Below are 26,498 nucleotides of genomic sequence, written 5' to 3' on the forward strand. Positions count from 1 at the left end.
TCCAAGGACAGGGGTAGGAGGAAGGCAGCCCCTGCTGAGTCCAGGGAGGGGGAGCTGGGCTAGGAGGGTGGCTGAGTGGGTGAGGAGGAGCTGGGGAAAAGATTGGGAGAGGGATAAAGGAGGTTGTGCTCTCCTGCCTGGCTGGCCATTGCAGCTCCAGCTATCCTGCTGCTCCTCAGATTCATTTCCCCCTGTCCTTGCTTACCAGGAATAGATGGACAGCTGCTGGGGTACAAAGAGTGAATGCTGTCCTGGGCACAGGTGTGGGAGCCACATGGGCTGGGACATGTAGGAGGGTGAATGTCTCAGATCCGTTAGCTAGTCAGGCTAGCTATGGGGCACCTGTAGCAGGGGCCTTTCTCACATGTCCATCTAAGAGAAAGATGAGGTCCAAAGAGTAGAAATGCCCTGGTCTAAGGGACAGGGTCATGGGGACTCTATAATCACCAGGTGCTGCTGTCCCCATCGCATACTGAGGGTTCAGAGCTCCCATGCCCCAGCCCTTCCTTTCCTGTTGTGGCTGCTAGGAATTGAGTAGTAGGTGAGCCCTCTGACTTGTATGTACCCTTCCTTACAAAACTGACCTGGGATTTCTTGTCTTCAGGGGGCCCTGGGCCCCGGCCAGAACAACTTGGCCCATGGCAAGTAGCCCTTGGCAAGCCCATGCTTCCAGGAGGAAACCTGTCAATCGGAGGCTTAAGTGAGGTCTGGGACACCCATATGGGGTACATAGGGACACAACTTCTGGGCCCCTTCCCTGAATCACAGGCAGGGAGCCGTCCTCATTACCCACTCCCAAGACCCTCAGCTGTGGGCCCTGATTCCCCAGATGCTCCTTGCTGGGACACTGGCTGGGCAGGCCCAGGCTTGAGCTCCTGAGTTGTACTGGGGTGAGTGGTGGTTCCCCCAAAGCTGTGCCCACCTCTTCACACCCAGACGCTGTGAATGTGACCTCATGGAAAAGGGGTCTTTACAAATGTTGCTAAATTAAGGATGTAAAGATACAATAAGCTAGATCATTCAGGTGGGCCCTAAGTCCAACATCAGGTGTGCAGGTGTCCTTATGAGACAGAACAGAGAGAGAAGGCTGTGTGAAGGTGGAGGTGGAGATTGGATTGATACAGCCATAAGCCAAGGGATGCCTGAAGCCCCCAAAGCTGCTACAAGAGACAGGAAGAACCCTGCCTTAGAGCTTCCAAAGGGTGCCCACACCTTGGTTTCAGACTCTGACCTCCAGGATGATGAGAGTACATTCTTGTTGTTTTGAGCCACCAGGTTTGTGGTCATTTGCTGTGGCCACCTCAGTACACTCATCCAGGAGGGAACAGGCTGAGCCTGGAGCCCTCCTAGGCCAGCTGAGGGGAGGGCTGGGCCTTTGTACTCACATCATCCAGTTGGGCAGTTCACAAGGAGTGTGGGTGGCAACCATCATAGAAGTCAGGGTTCCTAAGGGTGCACTCACATTCCTGTGTACTGAGCATGCACATCTGACACAACTGTAGAAATGGGAAGGACTGGGTGGGCCCATGTGCATGGCTGTCTTCAGCCACTTGGGGTTACCTCTTGGCAGAGGAGGAGGCTTTGCTGTGGTCAATCTGCAGAGCATGCGACCCCTGAAGCAAAGTGCAGGGGACACTGACAAGCCCACACTTACATGGACAGATGAATTACATTCTAGAATTTGTTCAATGTTTATTAGGAGGAATTTTTGACACAGGTCTATCTACAGAGAATGAGCATCCAATGACCCCCCATCAATCAGTACCAATAGTGACCCAGTTGTGGCCATCTTGCTTCATGTCTCCTTATTTATTTTTGGTACCAGGGATTGAACCCAGGGGCACTTAACCACTGAGCCTCAACTTAACCACATCCCCAGCCTTTTTTACATTCTATTTACAGACAGGGTCTCATTGAGTTGCCTATGGCCTCACTAAGTTGCTGCTGAGGCTGGCTTTGAACTTGAAATCATCCTGCCTCAGCCTCCTGAGCCCGGCTCATCTATCCTTTGAGATAGACAGCCTCACACCTGCAAGTGAGAACAGGCCCTCCACAGCACCAAACACAGATTCAGCACCTTGGTCTTTGTGCCAATGAGGGCAAGAGGCTGGCCCACTCAACCTGGGGACTCCACAGGGGTTCCCCAAGCTCCCCAAATCAGGCCCTAGTGTCCAACCTCTGGATCAAGTCAGAACCAGTGTGGACAGGAGGGGTCTGCAAGGGCCACACAAGAAGCAGGGTCCAGATGGCAATTGATCCCGGTATTTGCCCTTGCATGGGACGCAGAGTTAAGGGGAAGCAAGGTTGAAGTTGGAAAAGGTGGAATGTGTGTGACACCATATGAAGGTCAGGTGAGACTGCTGAAGAGAGACACAGCAGCCAAGAGGCCCACAGCACACGGCTGCCACTGAGCCTGGGGTGCTCTCCACAACTGCCTGCCACTCCTCCCTACTCAGCCTGGCTTATGCCTGTCCACTTCCCATCCGCACACCTCTTCTGGAGTACACACATGGGCCTCCTGCTCAATGCAGTATGCACCAGGCTGCTGGAGGGACCTGGGTAGTTTTGCCCCTTTCTCCTCCAGCAGCTTCCTGAGGGGCTCACTGAGGGTTGAGGTTGAGACACACACACACTGATACACATTCATATCTCATACACAAATATGCAGACACATATATGCAGACACATGTGCATATACACAAGCACACACATGCACACACACACACACACTCCTCACACATACTCCACGCACATATTTGCATGCACATACACATGCTCACATATGCCACACTATTATGCACATGGATGCACACACACCAGCCTCTACCTTTTATATACATGTGAAAATCATTGCTCCCCAATGCGTATAGGAAGGGCAACTGGATCCTGCAGCCCTGAGACTCTGCACAACTGGGTATTGGCAGAGGACAGCTTCAAGAAGCCTGTCAGCCTCAACTTAGTTGGACTGTACCCTTCCTGTTGCCCAGGGAGGTGGCTGGTCCCAGAGGTGAGCTTCCCAGTGAAGACAAGGCAAGCAGGGCCAGCAACAGGTGCTAGGCACTCACAGCCTGGCTATGTATGGGTGGGAGCCTCCCTTTTACAGCAGGCCACTGCCACCTCCTCAGCCTCCCCTCACTCACCCTTGGAGGACAAGGGGCCAAGCAGCAGTATAAGGGGACAAAGAAGGAATAAGCTTGAGGCAGCAAATTCAAACAGGGCCCAGGAGGGAGGGACAGGCCATGAAGGGGATGCCAGCAAGGACCATCACAGCAGCTCTGCACTCAGCCCAGGCCCAGAGCTGTGTGTGCGCATGTGAGTACATGTGTGTGCCAGTGTGCATATATGCATGGCAGCAGCAGCACCCAGCAAGGTGGTCTTCCAGCACACACTCTGGGTGCATAAGGGCATGGGGTCATGCAATAGCAGGCAGGAGAGTGCAAGAAGCCGTGTGTGTGCGCGCGTGTACACATGTGTGTATGAGCCAACAAACAAGTACCTTCTTTCTGAGGGACTCCAAGAACCAAGCTGGCAACATTCAAGAAGCATCTTCAAGCCCTGAACAAAAGGGATCCTCCCGCATTTCTGTCCCCTGATTCAGCAGCCATGTGGTAGTATGAGCCCAGGGTCTTTACATCTCCAGCTTCATCTTCACTGCAAATACACACACTCATGCATTCACACACTCATGCACACACATGATTGCAAACACACATAGGCACAGTATACTCCAGGCACATGGACATGCATTCTAGGTCCCTGTGCAGGAGAAACTCTTCTAGGCCTTGACACTCTTGCCCATACCATTCCTCCTGCCTCTTATGTCTTTCTTCCCTGAGTCACCTTATGAACTCCCACCTCAACAGGCAGCTCAGTGACCCACTCTTTTCAGACTTTTCCCTGGTCCTGCCCTACCTGTGAGTTTAGTGAGCTATTTGTTGAGGGTGTTTAACTTCCTCCTGGATCCTCAACTACTATCCCAGTAACTATATCAAGAGCTAGACTTTTGGGCTGGGGATACAGCTCAATGGTAGAGTGCTTGCTTCACACTCTACCAACCTCAACTTAGTGAGACACTGGGTTCAATCCTCAGCATCACATAAAAATAAATGAATAAATAAAGATATTTTGTCCATCTACAACTAAAAAAATTTTAATGCTATTAACTAATAAACTAAGAACTTTGTTTCAATGTCAATTATGAACTGCTGTTATGTTACTTTAACAAAAACTGGATCTGTCTTAGAGGGAAAACAAGCAACTCACCAAAAACCTCTTCATTTTACATATTTATTTATTTATTTATTTATTTATTTATTTATTTATGAATGATACTGGGAATTGAACCCAGGGGCACTTAAGCACCAAACCATATCCCCGACCCTTTTTCATATTTTATTTAAGGACAAGGTCTAAGTTGCTTAGGGCCTCACTAAGTTGCTGAGGCTAGCTTTGAATTTGTGATTCTCCTGCTTCAGCCTCCTGAGTCACTGGGATTACAGGCATGAACCACAACACCCAGCACAAACTTTTTTTTCTTTTATTTATTTTTTTATTGGAACTGGGGATTGAACCCAGGGCTTTGCGAATGTGAGGCAAGTGCTTTGCCACTGAGCTTCATCCCAGCCCCACAAACTTTTTATCCTTCCTTTTCATGAGTCTGGGTTCAGAATAGCAAAAGAAAGCATAATCATCTCCTCTGAATCAAGTTCCCTTTCCCCCCTGAGATCCTTTTCTGTTGCCAGGCCCTGAACATCATGAAAACTATGACTGGTAAGAAAATAATAATCATCTCTATAAAGATGTTAAAAACTTCATTTCAAAAACAATATGTTATCATGAAAAAGGGTCATTCTCCCAAGAGGACATAGTGATCATAAATGTGTATGCACCCAAAAAACAAAGCTGAAAAACATGTGAAGAAAAATGGAAAAAAGTGAAAGGAAAGAGGAACAAATCCACAATTAAAGTTGGAGACTTCAAGATACCTCTCTCAATAATTGACACAATAACTATATAGAAAGTCAGTAAGGATATAAAGAACTCAACAACATTATCAGTAAATTTACAGAATAATCCACCCCACAACAGCATGTTGCCCATTTTTTCTGAGTACCCATGGAACGCATCCAATATAAACCATATCTCAGGCAAACCTCAACAAATTTAAAAGAACTGACATTATACAGAGTTTGTTCTCCAATCAGAATAGAATCAAACCAGAAATCAATAACCAAAATAAAAATCTCCACACACTAAGAAATTTAAAAAACACACTTAAAAAATAATCCACGGGTCAAAGAGGAAGACTGAAGAAAAAAATTTTAACTACATTGAAATGAAAGAACATAATAACGCAACATTGCAAAATTTATGGAATGTAGCTAAAGCAGTTCTGAGAGGGACATTTATAGCACCGAGAGATTCTTTTTCTCCCTAAAGAGAAGTCAATATCTCAAAGGCAGGATGGCACATGAATTAGGGCTGGAAATTTGCCTGACTCACTGAATCAAAAATATCTCTCAGATCCAAAGTTTGAGTGATGTACACTTTAAAATGACATTAAGGGGCTGGGGTTGTGGCTCAGTGGTAGAGCCCTTGTCTAGCACGCATGAGGCACTGGGTTCAATCCTCAATACCACATAAAAATAAATAAATGAATAAATAAAGGTATTATGTTTATCTGAAACTAAAAAAAAATGTAAAAAGAACATTAAAACCTGAATATACACTGGGTGTGGTGGCACATGTCTGTAAGCCCAGCAACTTGGGAGGGTGAGGTGGGAGGATTTTAAATTCCAGTCCAGCCTCAACAACTTAGTGAGACCCTGTCTCAAAACAACAACAAAAAAAAAATTTAATGGGCTAGGGATGTGGCTTAGTGGTTAAGCGCCCCTGGGTTCAAGCCCCAGTACAAAAATTAAAAACTGAATATATCAGGAAGCTGAAGAATTTAGATCTCTTAAATTTCACTGAATCTAAAATCAAAAACCTAATTTGAATTGAGCTCTGGATCTACCTCAGACTGATCAAGTTACTTTGAAGAAGCCATTCAAATGTTCTACATCTCAGTTTCCTCATTTATGAAATACTAACACATTCTACTTCTTAAGGATATTTTGGAATGAAAGTATATATGAGTTGTATTTCATAAATAGTAAAGCTCTGGATTGGTTTGCTAGAGATGCAATAACCAAATACCACATACAAGGTGGCCTAAAACAACAGGCATTTATTCTCTCTTGATTCTGGAGGCCAAAAGTCCAAGGTCCAGGTATTCAAAAGGCCACGCTGCTTCTGAAGCTTCGAGGGAATGATGTGTTCCTGGGCTCACCCCTGAGTTCTGCTCGTTTGCTGGTGATCTTTGGCATTCTCTGACTAGTAGATCTCTAGTCCGTCTCCATGTGGTGTTGTCCCTGCTTGTGTCTGTGCCCAAATCCCCCACTTTTATAACACCAGTCATAATGGAGTAGGGGCCCACCCTACTTCAGTGTAATCTCATTCTACTAATCATATCCCCCAAAGAGCTTACTTCCAAATAAAGTCACGTTCACAGGCACTGGAAGTTAGAACTTCGACATGAATTTGGTACAGGGGCATGCAATTAAACCCATAGCAAGCTCCCTGCCAATTTTATGCTAGAGAACTGTAGTCTTTATTATTGTCCTTTTTGTTGGCTACAGCCATAAAATGTACATATATCTCAACCTTGGCAGCCTCCTTGTCAATCTGCCTTGATGGTTGATGGCATGGAGGTATATTGCTGTCCCTGGGAAGGTGTGTACACACCCACATGTGGACACAGTGTTATTGTCTGGCTCCAGTCCGTGTGCAGCCTTTCTGTCCTGGTCTTCAGTGTAAATGCAAGCCCAGGCCCCCAGACAGGGCCGGCCTCCTCACCACATCCAGCCCCGAACCACCCAGGGATCCTGTGGCTCTCAGTGCACATCTGTAGATCTGTCCAGTGGGATTCTGTGGAATCACCCAGGCACCTCATCCCTCACAGAGGCATGCTCTGTTTGTCTCCCTCCTCCCTGACAACAAGCATTCACACGAGGCTTTGGTTTCCTCAGTAACCAAGGCCTGCAGCTGACTGGTCACAGAACCCGCAGCAGAGGTGTCCCAGGGACCACCAAGGATAATATGGCAGCTCGTCCTCCTCCTGCCCTTGCCCACCTTTTCTCTTACAGCACCTGGAGGATAGCCAGCCGAGGGAGACAGGTGAGGCCAGCCAGGCCTTGGAAAGCACACTCCTGGTGCACCAGGAGGCCATGAGAGGTATTCAGGCACCAGCCAAAGAGGGCAGAAGGTGAGAGTGCTGAGGCTGGGTGAGAGGGAGGCTGGAGGGGTTTCTGGCAGGTCTGGGGGTACATTCTGCGGAGGAGAATGGCAGAAACAGAGGCTACGACAGGGAACAGCAACAGGACCCAGCAGGCAGTGTACACGGAAGTGGGAGGGGGGGGGGCCTGAGGGTAAATGAGGGGCAATGGGAGATGATGCCGGGAGGGAACCTGGCAGCAGGGCCACAGAATCTTAGGTGTCAAGACTGCCAGACAGCACCCTCAGGCTTTGGGGTACACTAGAGCACAGGAGGCAGGTATTTGAAGGCAGGTTTCTGGACCCACCTGGGAATTCACAGTCCTTACCTGGAGGTAAGAAAAGGCCACCAAAAGTGTGGAATGGGGAGCCTCTACACAGGGAATCCTCCTGAAAATGGCAGCAGCCATAGAAGCCAGTCAGATGACCAGAAAGATGCCAATTGATGCTGGGACAGCAGGATGTGCCATGAGTGCTGCCCATAGGCAGGGGGCTTCTGGAGGCTGACCAAGTGCTCAATTCTCTCTGGGCCCTGGCAGCCTTGCTCAGGGCCAGGTATACACTGGGTGTCATGGAGGTCTATGGGGGGTTACACAGCCACCTCAACTTCACATCCTTCCTGCAGGAGACATTTGTAGCATGCCTGCAGTGCTCAGGCCCAATGCCAGCCACACTGGAGCACAAAGGCATCCGTAGCATCCATGAATCAGTCAGCTGGCCAAATGCAGAAGGAAGCAGACAACGGAAGCCCTAATAACACAGGGAGGAGGGCAGGGTGACACCTGAGGGTCATGCCCAGCGCTATGAGGCCAAATTGAAGGTGGGGAGAGCACTGCAGATAGGAGATATACTATGTGCCAGGCACTGAGCCACGAAGTGACCTGGCGAGGGAGGGTAAGAAGCATGCCTGGTACAGGCCCAGGGGCTTCCTGGAGGGAGGGGGCTCATGCTGAGTCTCCCCTTCAGCATGCTTCACAGCCCTGTCAAGAGTCAATTCCACTCCCCTGAGTTTCTCACCCTCTTGTCTTCATGATAGCTGGGGCAGGAAGCAGTGGGCACAGGAAGTCAACTTCAAAACATTCCCCTAGCAGGATGGAGGAACATCATGAGGAGTCGAGGGACCTGGACACCAGAGGGAATTCCAGTATGCTCACCCCAGTGCTGCCTCTCAGAGGTGAGTGAATTCTGCCCTTATCTCCAATGATTTCCCTATACAGCTGCTTCTTCCTCCACATAAGGGTGTCAAGGGCACAGGGCATCAGGTAGTGGCCCAAGAGCTCTGATCTTGCCTGGAGTCACCCACCCACCACCATATCTCACCTACAGACAGCCTCACTATGAGCTGCTGAGACAGAGGTCCCAGACTCTCAGATTCCTTCCTTCCTGGGGTCTCCCCACGTTGCTAGAGCCCCTCTTGGAACCAGATACCAACATCATAGGGGAAGAAAGGATTCGTGGAGCCACTGCAGGCAGGGCTGGGGTTGAAAAAGTGAGCATGCCCCTGCCAGACGGATGTGAAGGGCCACGTGCACAGCAAGGACAGTAGGTAATGATTTGAGGGGGTGTTGAGAAGGGATGAATGTGTTTTGCACATGAGATGGATGTGAATCTGGGAGGACAACAGGAGGACTGATTAGGCTAAATAGTAGCCCCCCAAATATGTGTCTACCTGGAGCTTCAGAATGCACCTTATTTAGAATAAGACAAAGGGACACCAGTCATCCTGGTACATTCTGGTAACGGCCAGTTAAGAGCTGGGCTTAGAGGAGGTGGATGGGGGAGGCCAGGTGGTGAGTAGGAGCTGGATCATTCAGGATCTGTGAGCTGGACTTTGTCCTCAAGGCCACAAGGGGCCATTGAGGGGCCCTAAGGGGAGGAATAGCTGAGGCATCTGTCTCAGGTCAGTCAAGCTGGCCTTGGTGTGCAGGTGGGGGCAGGGATGGGGGCTGGGCCTGGAAGCAGGACACACCGAGGAGCTGGTACAGTTGTCCAGGCAAAAGAGGACAGGGTCTGGTAAAAAGTACCAGAACCTGGCAATGGGAGGGGGTAATGGGGAAAGAAATTGAGGGTGTCTCAAGCTTGAGATGTGGAGAGAAGACAGTGAGCTCACTTTTGGGTGTACTGTATGTTAAGCACCATGGACTTCCACATGGCAATGGCAGTAAGAGCTGTGAGCAAGGACACTCAGGAGACACTGATGTCACAGTTGTCACCCAGGAGAAGAGCTGAGGTCATCCAGTGGTGGCATGTAGAGGGAGACAAGAAAAAAGCATGGAGCCTGAGAAAGAGACTTGGGATAAATGGCCAGAGAGAGGAAAAGAAAAGCAGGAGCATGGGAAGTTGTAGGAGGTGAGGAAGGGGAATATTACAGAAGGAGGGAGTGGGCCACTGTTGCTGAGGGTTGGAATAAGTGCAAGACTGAAGAAGGCCCTCTGGACTTAGCTGGGGACACCTCAGCAGCTGGGAAAGATCAGCCCTCAAGGCTGCACCTGTAGATAATTTCTTCCAGCTGGGAACCAGCTGAGGCAGCATCCAGGGAGGACTTGGTGAGGACAGGAAGGATGGACGTATTTGCACGCCGATGTAAACATGGCAGGGTGGCAGGGGAAAGGAGGAGGCCAGTGTGAATGGGGTGGGGGGCATAAGTGAAAGGCCAATTCAGGACAGGAATAGAACCCCCTGTCCCCTGCATCTGGTGCTCAATAATTCTGGTGGCAAAGTCCAGCTCCAGCCTGGCGCTCCCTGCTCCTTGGACCTCCTGCCCCTTGTCCATCTGAACTATCAGTCATTGCAGGGATCAGCAGCATTGGGGGAAGGAGGCCAGGAATCCAGGGCCAAGGCCTCAGGAGTAGACCTGAAATCCAGGGATAAAAGAGAACATCTTTCAGAGCCCTGCACTTTGACCACAGAGGAACAGGTCACATCTAGAAGCCACCACCTAGGAATCTAAGTCTTTGCTATAGCTTCCACAGATTCCTTGAGGCTCTGGAATGAGGCTGTGAGGGAGAGGTTCCAAGTGTATTGCAAGGATGCTGACCTGCCAGCCAGCCCCAGAACATCTGGGGAGCTCACCAGGTTCAATATCTTCCATGTTTGACTTCCAAGTATTGTCTTGTATACGTGCAAGCGAAGTGTGTTCCAAGTTCCTGAAGAAACATCCATCACAGCACAATTTAGATGGGGGAGAGGGGCAGAAGAACAGATGAAGGCCAACAGCCCTGTGCCTTGTCCATCCACTCTAGGCTGGCCCAGCACTGAGCGGGGACCCAGGTTCCTGCGCAGATACCAGGAAACAAGCCCTAATGCTGAGCCGTCTGTGACGTCTTCCTCTGGCTGGCCCTCACTGCTCCATCTGACAATTCACACGTCCTCTAAGCTTATAGCCTTGGAGACCCCATCCCTGGCCCCCCAGTCCCTCTGGAACTTCAAACACCTGCAGTTCAGGCCTCAGGTGCCATGAGAAAGCCAAGGTTCCTGTGGCTTTGGCCAGTTCTCTGTGTCCCTAGGACAAACAGGACCCTGTGTTGCCCTCATGGTCCCATCCCATATCAACCACAGCAGCTCTCCTCCCTCCCTCCATTGCTAGAATGAGTCTCAGGCCACTTCTGCAGGTGGTAACAGCAGAGTAACCAGTAGATGGAGACCCTCCTCCATCCCCCAAGCTACTCCTAGAACCACCATGCCCTCTGTTTCTCTCCATAATGAAATGGCATTTGGGCACAAAGTACACAGGGACAGAAGGGAGGAGTGCTGAAGATAGTTACCTTGTGACCTGCAGGCAGGACAGCAAGGATCCTGGAAGGAGTTCTGTGACTGGAAAGGCCTGTCCCTGAGCAGTGGGCTTCAGCTGTCCCTGCTGAGGGCAGGTCTCTGACCCTGATCTCCCAAGGATGTGACAGATCTCCCTGGTTTCACTGCTACCCCATCCTGACCTGCCTCTCTCTCCCCACCTCCTCCCTGCCCAGGAGCTGGCCCCAGGGGCAGGCAGGTCATATGGTGGCACATCTGCACTCTCCTCACTCTCCTTGCAGGGTGCTCTCGGGATGCAAATCAGTTAGTGATGTGGGAAGCAGGTACTGAGGGGTAATAGCTGCTCTCTAAATTTAGATGGGAAAAATCCCCACAGAGTTGGCAGAAATATCCTGAGCCTTCCTGTGGAGAGGGGGCAGCAGGGCCCAGGGTAACAGAGGAGTAGGCCTGCTGGGTGGGGGTGCACCTACTCCAGGGGCCAGTCCCTGTCCATCTGCAGCTTTAGCCTGGGGCTCCATCCTGTCGGGGAGACTCAGGCCCCCTCAGGCTCTTCTGTCTATTTGGATTGCGTTCACAGCTCTCCAGAGCCCACCTGCAGCCAATGGCAGCCTCCTTCCTTGCTATAGCTGACTGGGTGGGATGCCAGGGGCTTGAGGTCTGGGCCAGAAGCTCCCTTCCTGCCTGGGCCCACATCTGTGGGAAAGAATGGCCTGAGGCTGCAGGCTGTGCCCCAGCTGGTGGAGGCTGTTGCTCTGGTCTCTGCTCATTGCCTGCTAATTGTGGGCCTCTGAGTGCCTCACCTCTGTCTGTGCCTCAGTTTCCTCATCCATAAAGTGCATCAGGAGCTTCCTGGAGGATTCAGTGAAAGCGCAGACACCCTGTGCACCACTAGCCAATGGTCACAGCACCACAAATCAGGAAGCTCTCCTCCATCCCCCAAGCTACCTGCTTCCAACATTATACAAGGGACCTGCAAAAGAGTCTTCCCAGCATGCAAGGAGGGCTCCTCCTGAAGTTTGTGAGCTTCCAGTTGGAAAGTTTGGAGATGGTAGTGCTTCAAAGGGCAGCTGGGCAGCATGCATAACAATGAGGTGGTATCCCCTCACTCCAAGTCTTCTCCCTGGGGACTCCTGGCATCTGAAGCCCTCCTTCTGACCCCTTTGCCACTGCTCACTGCAAGGTTTTGGGCAAGTTTCAGGATGGGCAGGACTGGAGCTGGGGGATTCCTTGACCCCAGAGCAGCCAGCCTGAGAGCTCAACCTTGGTCTGGGGGCAGGAAACAGTGCTGGGAGGAGAAGGGACAGTGGCAGTGAGACAGCCAGATGAGCCAGTAGGCAGGACATTTGCAGGTGCTCAGCACTGTGACAGAAGGGTTCAGAGGCAAAAGCCCTTGAGGACGGAGATGAGACGACCTCCCCAGGAGCCCCTTCCCCACCCACCCCCATAGACATCACAGCCAGGAAGAGAGCTTGCAGTAAGCTCCTGCCTGGCCCACTCATGGCCGCTTGCTTCATGTTATCTTGTTTCCTCAGCTTGACCAGCGAGGCACATTGCTGGCGAGAGTAGGGGGTGGGGGACATGGAGATATGTGGCCAGAGGCCAGCAGGCCACTCACAGAGGCCTACCTCCTGGGCCAGGCAGAGCAATGGGGTATCTCATCAGGGGTACTGGGTACCACGCAGCCCTCAGAGCTCCCAGTCTCTCCAGCCCTGTCCTTCTGCCCCTGGTGGTTCCCCTTTCTCCTGGCCCCATGCAGCCCTCCACTTCTCTTGGATAAGCCAGAAAGTCACTGGCTTCCCTGTCCTCTCCTTCCACCTTGTGTGGCTGCAAGCTCCTCATCTTCCCTCACCTCCCCTTGCCTGTCCAGCCAATGGGCATGGGCGGCTGGCTCTCTCCTGGTAAAAGGATTATATCATCTGTAATGTATATCCAGACACACGCGCTGCGTCTCGGGAGGACAAGACAAGGAGAGGGAGCCGTGCAGCTGGCCAGAGGGGCTTTATAACCAGGTTATTGAACCTGAACCTGAGCCTCCTAGAATGGGGGTGTTAATGGCTCTTGAGGTCCTGGCCCCCAGAAAGCAATCACTGCACAGCCTGGCTCTCTCTGTCCTGCCCTCCCCTCCTTTCTCTCCTCTTGCCTTCCTGCTGTCCCTGCTTGGTGCTTTCACCCTTGGGGCTCAGCTGCCTGGTTGGCCTGCCTTTGACCCCATCTGCAAGTGCAGCTTTGGGAGCTGCCACAGGGCCATTTTGTTTAAAATGTCTAGGTGTGGTCATTTTGCAAGCCACCAGGGGCAGATGGAGTACTTCTTAACAGGGCTAGAATATGTTCCTGAAGGCATAGCAACTGGTAGCAAGACACATCTAGAAGATTCTAGCTGAAGCACTGCAGACCAGGGAAGGATGCCAAGGGAGGAGTTGAACTGGGCACAATGGTGGAGCAATGGTGGCCAAGAGCAGTTGTCAGATTAGCAGATGGATTCAGCTACAGATATTGCTCTCTGTAAGACCCAATGGTTACCCAGAAATAAAGCTTTGGGTGTGTGTGCACCCAAGTGCCAAATTCCCAGATGAGAGCAAGGTTCTACAGAGGAAGCAAGAGGACTGGGCCCAGGGTTTAGATCACAGCACCACCTCGCACTGAGGAAACTTTATTGAACCAGGAGGAGGGTAAATTTGTCCCATAGGGAAATGGAATGGGCAGAGCCCCAAGGGCAGACAGAAGCCTTCATGGCTAACCAACATGGGAAATGTGCCAGGCCCAAGACTTTGGTGGCCACTGCCTTTCTCCAAAGTCTCACTTACCAGAAATGTGGCCTAGAGTTGGGACCTAAAGAAGTGTGCCTTAACAGGTTCAGATGCCTCAGCCAAACGGCCACCACATCAGAGAGTGTCAGAACTGGGCCAGACACCAGTGACACTGCCAGACTGAAGACCTCTCCACTCCAAGCAAGGCCCACCTTCATGACCCTTCAACTTTCCCAAGGCTGGCAGTTCCTGGGGCTACTTTCAGGGCCTTTGGTGAGTATCTGAGAGATTCAGGAGGGTACGGGGTCAGTAAGAAGTGAGATGGCCCCTTTCCAAAGGCCAACCTCAATGAAGAAAAGGGAAGGGAGTGACCTACTGATATCCCTGAATTAACACTGAGTGCCTGGGTCTTCAGGGTGGAAAGGGGACCATGGAGTGGATTGAGGGGCAGTGTCACAGAAAGGAGCTGGTGTTGTGGCTCAGTGGTAGAGCTCTTGTCTAGCACATGTGAGGAGCTGGGTTTGCTCCTCCACACCACATAAAAATACAGTTATAAAAAGTTGAGTAAAAATATTTTTAAAATAGAAAGGATGAGGACTGGAACTGACCAGCCACCTCACTCTCAGGTTTCTTTCAGGAGCATGCAGGACCCGAGCTATAGACCTGGTTGCTTCAGAGCTGGGGACCCAGCTAGGCCCTTGATTCAGTGATAGGAACCTACACTCACTCAAGTCTCCTTCAAGTCTCCCAGCCCCCAACAGGGTGAAGGCTTGGGCTTTCTAGCCAAGAAGGTGATGTAGATGAGAAGAGGGGCCCCATTTTCCAAGACTGAGGAGGCCAATGTCTTTCAAGTTCCCAAGTGTCTTCGGACCAGCCCAGCCCTAGACTTTTTTTCTCCTCCAACAGTAGTGGCTCTTGTTGCTTGGAAAGCAGAGACACTGTGAGAGGACTGCGGTAGGAGCTTTGCAGGGGTAGGGGATCAGCACTATTCAATCCAAATGCCCCCCCAGCCTTTCTGCCCTGAGTCACTAATGTGCAATATGGGGAGGGGGTAGCCAAACTACCTAGAAACTCCTCTGAGTCAGCTCACCAAGCCTTCATCAGGGCCCAACTGAGTGTCCAGGTCATATACACAGCTGCCATATGTCCTCTGCATATGGGAGGAGCATGGTATGGGGGTTAGCCAGCCCCATCATTTTTGTCTTGGTATATTCATATTTATTATATGTCCACAGATAAAAGGGAAGGGTCTCACTGTGGTTGATTTCTTAGAAAAGGTCCCATAACTTTGGAACAACTGGCAGTACAGGCTGTCAAAAGAATACTGGGTCCAGTGGCAGGGAGCCTACACAGACACTTGCCCATGTGATGTCATTTTGGCAGGTGCAAGCCCAAGTCCTGAGCACTTCAGCTGCCTGATGTTGAGGGAGAAGAGTTGGGCAGGCCATATTCCAGACAGCAGGCCCAAAGGCCTAGGGCTCCAGAGCAGAAAGAAGTTGTAGGGCTTCCGTCCTCTACCTGGGAGGGCGGAGCTGCTGCTGAAGCTGAAGAAGTGAAGAGGGGCAGTCAGGGCACACAGGCAGGGTGGACATGCCAAGCTGGTGGTGGCCAGACTCTGCCTAGACTTGCATATAGTGGCCTGAAACTGGAGCAAAGTCAGGGGGGCCTTTTGAGATCATGGGATCCCATCTCTCCCCAAATGTACAGACCAGGAAACTGAGGCCCAGAGTTGGAACAGGGACTTGAGCACCAAAGGCAAAGCTGCTGGCTTCCTCTCTTTTCCAGGGGTAATGACTCAGGGGAATTCAGCAGTGCTGCAGACAGGAGCCAGGCAGCCAGGCCTCCCTTGGCTGCCCCTCATCCATGGAGATGCTGGCATCCCAGCCCTTCCTGTCTCACCCTACTCTGCTATCTCCGGGCAGAGAAGCCATCCCTTGATAGCCCCGAGTCACAGACTGGTTCTCAGCATCTCCCCAGCGCAGGCCTGAGCCCCTGCTGACCCACAACTGGCCTGAAAGCAGAGGAAAGACTGGGCTTATGCCCCTGCCTTCTGCTCCCCTACAGCCAGAGCCAAAGGCTTGGACCCTGTGGGTCTCCTGTACCCACACTGGGTTGAGGCTCTAGGCTTCTGAACTCAGCCTGAGCCCTGTGTGGCTCTGCCATTACATTACTAGACCACGGCATGGAACCACTGCCTCAGTTTCCCTAGTGTAGCATGGGAACAGTCTGCTCTGAACTCACAGAACTGACCTAAGGATAAAATGAGGTCCTTGATGAGAATGTTTGTGAACATTGGTGCTGAGAAAAGCAATAGGACCTGGTGCCAAGGACCCCTTCCCCACTAGCTCCCCTCCCCTCCCCCAACGTTCTGGCTCCACCCCTTCCAGGCACTGAGGTTCACATGGTATTCCTATTAGCCAAAATCTGACACATGAGAATAAGAAAAGATACCGCAGGACTTGGGGTGGGGGCACTTGCAGCGCAGTCGGCCAGAACTTACGCCCTCTCCACTGTGAAAGCCAGGGGTGGCCCTGGAGACCAACCTATGCCCGGTCTGTCACAGGCCCCTTCACCTCTCCTGCAGGAAGCAGGGATGCCAGTGTAGACTCTGTAGAGCAACCTCCCCTAACCCAGGCCCAGCGTAGGTCAGGGCCACCCCCAACCCCACTTTGGTGCCTGAGATCAAGGGGCCCCCGTGCAGCACCGCTGTTGGGGGCTGGGGGCTAGGAGCTGAGGGCCTCTGGGCGCGTCGGGCAGGACGCGCGGAACCGGCAGAGGCTTGCAGGTGGGAGGAAGGCGGATGGGGGCTTGGGAGGCGGAGGGAGACGCTGGGCAGGCCGCGGCCCCTCCCCGATCCCTCCCTGCGTGCCGGCGGCGACATTGCCCCTCCTGGGCAGGGGGCGGAGAAGACCGCGACGGGAGGGGAGGAGGCGGTGGAGGCGGAGGCGGGATTTGGAGTTTCCCTCCGCAGCAGCGGCGGCGGCGGCCCCTAGGCTCCAGGCGAGGCCGCCGCCCGGGGCTCTGGTGGCGTTCAGCAGTGGCAGTGGCGCTTCCCGCCGCCCGAGCTTCGGAAACTTCCCAGCCGCGACGCACGGAGCGGGTGCAGGGATCCGAGCCCAGAGGAGGTGAGCGGAGCACGCGGCACCCCAGGCCCCCCACCCCACCCCCACCCGTCCTGGCTGCCCCCCGACGTGCATTCCTCCACCCTGCACCCCCAAAGTCCTGTCAGTGCACAGTCCAGCCGGGGCGACGCATTCACCCTTGCAAGACCCATTCGGTTCTGCCACCACATACCCCGTACCTTGCCAGTGCACCTCCCATGTCCCCTGCCAGTTCAACCACCAGATGCACAATCGCGCGTGCACAAACCATGCACCATGAACCCAAGTCCCTGTAGTGCACACACCAGTAGCCCCTGGCCCACCACTCACCCACTGTCCCCAACTCACGCCAACACCCATCCCAGACCTTGCCACGCCCCAGTACACACCCAGGCGCGCAGACACTGCCAACACATCCCTGCTATATCTGCACGAACACAGCTCCCCCCACCATGCCCTCACCATCTTAAACTCCCCATATGCCCATTACAGACACCCCACCCACGTTCCCAGCCCAGAAACACTGCAATCCACCCACCCGAGAGCGAAGTCCCAACACAAACCCACACCCCAGTGGCTGACACTCCCCACTCCCCAGGCAGGCACTTCCAGCATCCCCAGCAAGCACTCTCATACACCCCAACATGCACGCACACTTGCTTGATTGCATGCTCTCCAGCATCATGCCCCGCCCCCATCGCAAATAGCCCTCAACACTCCCCCACCACATCGCTGAGTTCCTCCCACCACTCCTCCCCAACACCTGGCAGAGGGCTCTAGAGGCTGCAGCATTTGGTGGCATCTCTGCCAGGCACCTCTGGCTCTCCTTCAGCAGCGGCTCACCAGCCTAGGCACTCCTCACCCTGCCAGGTGCCTCCCTAAGCAGACCTTGAGACTCCCTAGTGTCTGGCACGACCTCTTCCCTAAAAGATAAAGAAGGCACTTGGGGCCCAAGGTATGGTACTTAGATGTGGAGGCGAGGGGCTGCGGGGATGGGGGTGTAGAGAGGGGCAGGCACTGAAATGGAGGAGGCCCAGCTGGGCCCAAAGGAGTGCCAGTTGCCCGGCCCGCAAGTAGTGGGTTGGTTTCACGAGGGCTGGAGTCCTCGTGCACTGTTTGTGTCCCTGTCTGTGTGTGTGCTGGGGGGAGGGCTGTGTGTGCACGTGTGCTTGTGCGTGTCTGGGAGGAGTGTGTGATCGGCAGAAGGAAAAAGCAGGAGCAGCACCCTCCTGGGCTCCCCCAGGCAACAATTGGTTTCATTCATTCATGCCTTCTTTGTTAACGAGCATTTCTTCGGTGAGCTCCGGGCGCGTGCCAGGCCCTGCACTGGGGGCTGGGGCCAGCTTGGGGCCGGGCACACACCCGTTCCTGCCTTGGAGGAACTCCCAGTCCCGCGAGGAACCCGACCAGGAAAAGCAAAAAGCCATCCCCAGCGGAAAGTGGATTTGGTGGAAAAGACACTGGATTTGGCAGGAATGCTGTCGCTGGGAGTTGTGCTCCTAGCCATGTGACCGGGCCGCGACAGCCGAAATCCTGCCACTCGGCCCGGCGGGAACGGTGCAATTGGCTGGAGTGGGGGGGGGGGGGCGGGGGAGGCGGGGCGCTGCTCCTGGGAGGCTACCCGGACCGGAGAGCGCACGCGGCACGCGCTGGGCCTGCGGGCGACGGCGTCCGGGCGGCCTCCAGGGGGCGTTGGCCCGGCCAGGCGAAGGCCAGGGGTACCCAGCGGGGGCGGCGGTGGGCGCAGCGCCCATCCTGCGGCGAGCTGCGAACGCGCCGCCTGGCTCCGCCCGCCAGAGGGGGCTAGGCGAGGCCCGGGCGCGCGGCTGTCTCCGGTATCACAGCCCGCCAGGGGAGCAGTCGCGGGGCGGGGCTAGCGCCCGGAGCAGGCGCTGCAGGGGGCCTGAGTAGGGGCGGGCCGGGCGAGGGTGGGGGGGAAGGGGGCCGGGGCTTGGCCGCACTCAGCCCTGCAGTGCGGAGGTGGCAACAGGTTCCCATTTGTCCTGTTGCTGGCGTTGCGCGCGCTGCAGGCGCCGGGCACAGAGCACTGCACTGACTTTCGTGATTGAGAGCCCCTCACCCCCTTCACTCCCTCCCGTTTCCCCGGTAGGAGGCCTCACCAGCAGGGATCTGGAACAAGGTGTAGGGCAACCACTCTTCAGGTGTTAGGAGACGCAGGATTGTTGGAGTCTAGACTTCCCTTTCCTTCGCCATTGCAGAGGTTGCTTTCCTCCTCGTCCTCATCTCCCTCCCGCTCCAGCTACAGTCACCTCCTCCAGGAAGCCCTCTCCAGACAGCAATGCCTGGGCACCTCAGGAGTACCAATTTCCTTCGGGTTGGCGATTCTCTCTGAGCACACTGAGCCCCCATGACAGGGTGGATGGGGCACGTGCCTCTCCAGACCCCCATGCTGCTGCTACCCCATCCACAATGTGACTAAACCCCAACCCTGCTTGCCAGGCCAGGACATTGCAGAACTTCCGTGGTGCCTTCAACTTCTGTCCATCCCAAGGTCCCACCCACAGCTGCAGTGGGGTCTGGAAGCAGCACATAGGCTAGGTACCCATGGCCAGGTGGCAACTAGTGCCTGCGTCTGTCAGTGGAGCTACAATGTGAGAGATGGAGAAGGTAGAAGGCAGAGTCCCTCTTCCAGGAGTGCACTGTGAAAAGGGGAAATGGGCCATGCCACAGGAGCACCAAAAAAGGACCCTACAGGCTGGCCCAAGGAAGGGGGCTGGAGAAAATGCAGAATCTGGGCAGGCAGCCTATATGTAGGAGAGAGGCCTGGGCTGGGACCCCTGCCCATAGGACTAGAGGGGCATGGCCCAGTCACCCAGATCCCCTGCATGCAGGTGTTGGTACTGTAGAGGAAGGGACATGGTGGGTGTGGCCAAAGATGAGCCCACCACCTATGGCCTAGGAGTCTGAAGCTGACAGCCCAGGGCAGGAAGGGAGGGAGAAGGCAGGCCTAGGTCCCATAGAGGTGACCTAGCTTTCCATAGCCTGCTGCTTCCCTTAGCATCACTTCACATGATGTCTCATCTTACCATGTGGTTCATGAGGGAGGCTTTTCAACAGGCATGGAAACGGCCTGCAGTAATTCTAAGTGTTGGGCTTCTCGGTGGCTTTGCGTTTTTTACGTCTTAGAAAAATGTTTTGTGGTACCCATCCTGTGTGAATAGGTCTGCTTGCTTTTATTTAGTTCCTTATGGTAGATTCCCAGAAGTGGCCAAAGGTATGGATTTTTTGTCTAGCTCTTCACGTACATTGCCAGATTAATTTCCAAAAGGACCAAAATCACCCAGCAAGAGAACAGCATGCAGTTTCTCTGCAGCCTTGCCAATGCTGGGTGTTCTCATTTTGAGAACATTCTACTAATGTAGCAAGTGGGAAGTGTTACCTTGTTTTGCTGTTGTTACCTTGTTTTTTGAATTGGCTTTCCTTCCATGACTGAGATTAAATCATCCTCCAAATATTTTTTACCCCATCACATTCCTTCCTTCATGCAGTTTGCAGTCTTTTTAAGTTCCTTATAGATTTATCTACCAGGGTCTTAACCTTTTGATTATTTTGTATGAGCTTTATCTTATCTGTTGTATGTTTTCCTTCAACACTGTTATTTGCTTTTGTTGGGCTTTAAGCAGAGAAAGGACACATAGCCAGATGGGGCATTTTAGAAACCTCTTCCAGCCCTCCTTTCATTGTCTCAGCACTTATCATCCCTGATATTTTGTTCAGTCTCTTAGCTTATCGTTGATCTGTCCTGCTGGTCTGGGAGGGAGCACCAGGCATGCAGGAACCTTGTGTGTCAGGCCTGTTCATCACCTGTGTCCATGGAAAGGATGGAGGCGGACAGCCTTTGTAGAATGAATGGCATTCTGGCACAGGACAAGACAGGGTGAAGGACAAGTTGATGCAGGAGGCAGGGAGACCATTTTGGAATCTATGACAGTGACTTAGCCAAGAGATGGTGAATATGAGCCCACAGCTAGTGGTGCAAACAGAGGGATGTGGGTGGATAGAGATTTTGGTAGAAAGTACTTTCCTCCAGATGGATCTGTCCAGGAGGTTAAGGAAAGGAGGCAGGTGGAGGAGCCAGGGGTGACTCCTAGGCTTAGTGTGATATGAATGTAGTGCCTCAGTTTAAGGCTGGGTGCTCAGAACTCCTGGGCATCTTTACTCAGGCCTGGGCAAAGAAGGCGGTATGGGGATAGGGTGCTGAGGAGCTTCCCTGTGCCTGCCTATCCCACCAAGGAGTCTTGGGCAGAGCTTTGGACCCAAGATAGCAGCAGGTTTTCTAGTCCTGCTTCTTCCTCTCCTCCATGAATTCAGGGAACACCCCACATCGGCCCAAGGTGGTGGCTCTGATGAGCCCATTATACGGATGGGGCCACTGAGGTCCCGGTGGGAAATACGGTGGTCCAGGACCACTGAGTGGGTTGTTGGAAGCAGCTTCTGGAGCAGGAGCATGGGGCTTTTGTCCCCACCCCTCCCCCCGCCTCCAGGGGCCAGGCTGGCGCCGGCCAGGGGAGCTGTAACTGGTTCCCTGCTGGGCCCCTGACCTGCCCTTGGCCTCTGCCCTGACCCTGTCCCGCTTCGGTGGAAGCCCCAGCTCAGCCTGCCACTCGCGAGTCCCACCCGACTCCTTTCTCTTGCACCCGTTGGCTCGTCGACCCCTCTGGGCCCGCCCCGCTGCCCCGCCCCGGCCCGCCCCTCTGAGCTGCTACTCCACGTCCCGAGGCGAGCCTTCCTAGGTGGAAGCTCAGTCTTGCTGCCAGGAAGCTGCCGGCGCGCGAGCTGCGCGCGAGGCTTGGCTTCCACGTGCGAGCCTGCTCCGCCACCCCGCCTCCTCCTGGCCGCCGGGCCTGGGGACTCCCTGCTCTGGGACGGCGCCCCGCGCCCTGCCATTGCAGTAACCCTGGCCGGGACATCCACGCGCGGCAGCCTGCCGCCAGATCCAGGTCTCTCTCCTTTTGTTCTCTCCTAGGGGGGAGGACTGGGGCCGGAACAGCTACTAGAGGGTTTGCCGAAGCCGGTCACCTCGTCGCCCCTTTTCCCTGGGCGCGTCTGGCCGTGGGGGAGATCGAGGCTTTGAACCCCATTCCTTCGCACGCACACACCCCCCAAAGTCGTAAGCTCAAACTTGGGGCGTGATAGCGGGCAGGCCGAACGAAGGAGCCAGAAAGGAGGTGTGAAGGAGGTGGCTAGGGCTGGGACGCCCCGGGAGGAGCCTGGAAGGGGCTGTTAGACACCCGCTTGTCTTCTTGGAGACCCTCGCGCCTCCCCAACCCGGGCAGGGAGCAGCGCCCCGGCGCCCGAGTGGCTGCCGCGGTGCTTTTCTGGGGGCGCCTCTTTCTGTGTTCTCGCTGCGGGTAGGGCGCGAGAAGAGGAACGGGAGGTGTACGGGAGGTGTACGAGTGTCCCTGCGAGATTTGGCGCCCGCCTTCAGCACTTGGGGCTAGCTTTACATCTCAGCCCCGGAGCGGCGGTCCGCGGGGACCCGAGCTCACACCGCGCGCCTTCCCTCTCTCCGCAGCGCCTGCCCGACGTGCAGAGAACCGCGCGCCCATGGAGAGCCTGGGTCGCTCGTGCCTGTGGCTTCGCCGGGAGCTGTCGCCCTCGCGGCCGCGGCTGCTGCTCCTGGACTGCCGCAGCCGCGAGCTGTACGAGTCGGCGCGCATCGGCGGGGCGCTGAGCGTGGCCCTGCCTGCGCTGCTGCTGCGCCGCCTGCGGAGGGGGAGCCTGTCGGTGCGCGCGCTCCTGCCGGGGCCGCCGCTGCAGCCGCCTCCCCCTGCCCCGGTGCTCCTGTACGACCAAGGCGGGGGCAGGCGACGGCGCGAGGGCGAGGCCGAGGCTGAGGAGTGGGAGGCTGAGTCGGTGCTGGGCACCCTGCTCCAGAAGCTGCGGGAGGAAGGCTACCTGGCATACTACCTGCAAGGTAGGTATAGAGTGGACTTGGTGGGCACCTGCCAGGGGAGGACCCCTGCCTAGGGAAGCAAGACCTTGCCTTCCAAGGGGATTCATAATTAATTTGACCTTGGGTAAGCCCCGTCTATTTTGTCTAAAGTGGAGGTGAGACTCCCTCTCCCAACAGCTGCTAGGCTGCTTTCAGGGGAGGGGAGCCTGATCATGACCTTGGGCAGGTCCTTCACCCTTGAGAAGCCCCAGTTCTTAGTCTAGAAAATGGGGAGAACTGGGCCGAACTGACCTAGTTAACAGGATGCTCAAGAACAAAGTCCTACGTTTGGGATCCCTGTGTCTGGCCAACAGCTTCCCCACCTTCCTGGTGCTCCCTGCTCCCCTGTACCTCAAAGGAGGCAGAGGCCAGACAGCAGGAGGGAAAATCCCAGGCCCTGAGATGGTGGGGGAAAATCCTGGAGAAGGTGTGCAGGCAGGAGAAGGCATGAGGACAAGGGACCAGCCTCCCTGTAGTCAGGGCAGGGCCCTGGATGTACAAAGTGGAGGCAAGTTGATACAGGTCTGTTGGCCCTGTTCAAGCCAGATGCCCCCTCCCCAGAGGCCCAGTGCAGGGGCAAGGTTCCTGTGAAGCTATAGAGGCAGCTGTCCCCACCTCCTGATCAGTTGGTCACCAAGAAAGGTCAGTTGGGCTGTAATGAGAATATATAAATATAGAAAGTGTCAGATTTCCAGGTCCCCACCCCCAGCTCAGGGAAATGATGGAATCTGTAGACGAAAGAGTTGCTGGCTTCTCAGGACTTTGGAATCATTCAGATGGAATGTCATACTCTCTCCCAAGCTCCCCATTTCTTGGGGTCCCACTTCATCCCTTAGCATTCTCCTGGCCACACGCGATCAGGAGATGCCCAGGTAGAGAACTGACACCCAAACCTTTCTTCTTCTTTAATTGATGATTGCTGTCCTCAGTTGAGCCCTCACATCTGCCTTAGCTCTCAGCCCTGGAGCGCTAAGATCCTCTTGGGTGGCTCTGTCAGGACTCAGCTTCTTGCATCTCCAGTGGCCACAGTGGGCACTTGTCATCCAGTGCTGCATGAGGATTGCTAGGGCGTCCAAAGCGTACCACACATGCCCCCCCCCCCTGTGTAAATGAAACGCCCTTTGGCTCTTTTGTTCCGTTTGGGAAGATCTGCAAACCCCCTAGGTTGTATAGGGCCAGCTCCCTAACCCCTGCCAGGGGCACTTGGCTGCTCAGGAAGCCAGGTCAGCAGGACCCTTTGCTTCTCCCTCCACAGGTGGCTTTGCTAGATTTCAGGCCGAGTGCCCTCACCTGTGTGAGACCAGCCTCAATGGTGGTGCTGGCTCAAGCATGGCCCCAGTGCCCAGCCCAGTGCCCGTGGTGGGACTGGGTGGCCTGTGCCTGAGCTCCGACTGCTCTGACGCGGAATCTGAGGCTGACCGCGACTCCATGAGCTGTGGCCTGGATTCAGAAGGCACCACGCCTCCCCCAGTGGGGCTGCTGCCATCCTTCCCGGTCCAGATCTTGCCCAACCTCTACCTGGGCAGTGCCCGGGATTCAGCCAACTTAGAGAGCCTGGCCAAGTTGGGCATCCGCTACATCCTCAATGTCACCCCCAACCTCCCTAACCTCTTTGAGAAGAATGGTGACTTTCACTACAAGCAGATCCCCATCTCTGACCACTGGAGCCAGAACTTGTCCCAGTTCTTTCCAGAGGCCATTGCATTCATTGGTGAGTCTACCTTGCCCTCTCCTTCCTTCCTCTCCACTGCACCTCACCTCCAGCCTCTCCCATCTCTTCTCCCTCTCCCTTAAGAGAATTCTTCCCAGGCTTACCCTGCCATTCCCAGAGCAGGGATAACCCTTCTAGGGTGGGGGTGGACAGGGCTCAAGCCAGCTCCAGAGCCTGCTAGCAAAACCTCCAGAACTCTGAGGGCGAGGGGTGGGCTGCAAGGGCCCCTCTGGAAGGTCACCTGGCTATGGTCTCACACTGGTCCTTGGGTCACCGTGGCTCTGCACTCCCCCACCTAGACGAGGCCTTGTCCCAGAACTGCGGGGTGCTCGTCCACTGCCTGGCAGGGGTCAGCCGCTCTGTCACCGTCACCGTGGCCTACCTCATGCAGAAGCTCCACCTCTCACTCAACGATGCCTACGACCTGGTCAAGAGGAAGAAGTCTAACATCTCGCCCAACTTCAACTTCATGGGGCAGCTGTTGGACTTTGAGCGCAGTCTGCGCTTGGAGGAGAGGCGCTCCCAGGGGCAGGGCAGTGGGGGCCAGGAGTCTGCCACCTCTGACCCCCCCTCCTTTTTTACCACCCCCACCAGCGATGGGGTCTTTGAGCTGGACCCCACATAAGACCATGTGGGGCTGGCAGGGCTGGTCCCCACCCATGACCCCACACCCAGTGGGTGCTCTAACCACCCATATAGTAGGGGAGAAGGGGGGAGGGGACTCAGCCATAAGCAGGGGGGTGGGGGGTGCTGGGGGAGGGAAAGCTCAATACCTCACTCGGGGGCGGTGGAGCAAGGCAGGGGCCAGAGCAAAGACCTGCCCTACCCACTCTCAGCCTATTAAACGTGCCTAAGGGCCGGCCCCAGGGCCATCGGCCTTACCCGTGCGCTTTCGGGTGGGACCACGCTCCAGAATCTGCCTCTTCTGCGACTGTTACTTTACTCTTTTGGGGGTGGGGTGGGGTTCCCTATCTGAAGAACCATTGCAGGTGGCTGCCTGTTCCCTGGGGCCCTGGGTGCTCGCCAGCTATGCTAGGCCCTGGGCCTCCCTGCTATTTCCCCCTTCAGGAAAGTTGTGTGCCACTTCCTTTGCCACAGGAACCTGCTCCCAGGCCCTTCCCTGTCCCAAATGGCCACTTGTGAGGACAGAGTCACCACCACCACCACCAGGGTAGTCATCTCCCTGCTTGTCTGTTAAGGGCTTGGGTCTCTTAGGGCTGAGAGCCTCCCAGGAGATGTGGACCCAAAGATGCAACAACTGCCCGGCCTCCACAGGGACAGTCTCTCTGGAGGCCTCCACGGGGACAGTCTCTCTGGGTGGCTTCTTACTGCGCCTGGGAGCCACTGGGCGGGTTCCCGGCCACACATCTGGCACCCTGACTGTTTCCTTCCTCCTCCCCCAGATGTCTTGACAGGATCACTGGGGCTCTTTGTGACTGAGGGTGGTCAAACTGCCACCAGAGGAGATGGGGTCTCAGAGCAAGAGCTGGGAGGGGAGGGAGGGAAGGATGAAGGCCTTGATTTTGCTGCTGCGGGTCCCACAGCCGCTGTTGGGGGGGGCAAGCTGCAGACACACACGGTCATTCATTGCAGGCCACACCCCTTGTAGGAAGTGTACGTGTGCGCGCACGTGCACATCCAAGTTCACACATGCACACTAGCCTCCACTTACACGCTCGCCTGGGGCTGGCAGTCCCATCGCCCCCCCAAATCTGGAAGAGGGGCTATGCTTGTTTGTTTTTGTAATCCACATCATGATTGCTTTCTTTAATTGTTCCTCCTGAATAAACAGTTTATTTAAGATACTGAATAGAGAGGAAAGCTTCTTGATGAGCTCCTTAGAGGGTCTGGGGGAAGGTGGGGAAGGACTTTTTTGCCTGCTCCTAGGAGGGCATGCTGTGCTGGCCAGGGACTCAGTG

General features: G+C 54.7%; 1 protein-coding gene across 2 annotated transcripts; it reads left to right on the forward strand.

The window, feature by feature from the left end:
* The first annotated feature begins 16,764 nt into the window (after positions 1-16,764).
* On the forward strand, positions 16,765-25,839 carry DUSP9 (dual specificity phosphatase 9). Of its 2 annotated transcripts, none has more exons than XM_081278165.1 (4): positions 16,765-16,936; positions 22,449-22,850; positions 24,124-24,579; positions 24,879-25,839. In XM_081278165.1, the coding sequence occupies exons 2-4, from the start codon at positions 22,481-22,483 to the stop codon at positions 25,202-25,204; spliced, it is 1,152 nt and encodes a 383-aa protein (XP_081134291.1). In that variant the 5' UTR covers positions 16,765-16,936; positions 22,449-22,480; the 3' UTR covers positions 25,205-25,839. The 2 variants fall into 2 exon arrangements, with proteins under 2 accessions (XP_081134291.1, XP_081134290.1); XM_081278164.1 differs by lacking the exon at positions 16,765-16,936 and adding an exon at positions 18,125-18,208.
* The last annotated feature ends 659 nt before the right edge of the window (positions 25,840-26,498 follow it).

This window comes from Spermophilus citellus, assembly GCF_964194105.1.
Source record: "Spermophilus citellus genome assembly, chromosome: X".
NCBI classification, from domain to species: Eukaryota; Metazoa; Chordata; class Mammalia; order Rodentia; family Sciuridae; genus Spermophilus; species Spermophilus citellus.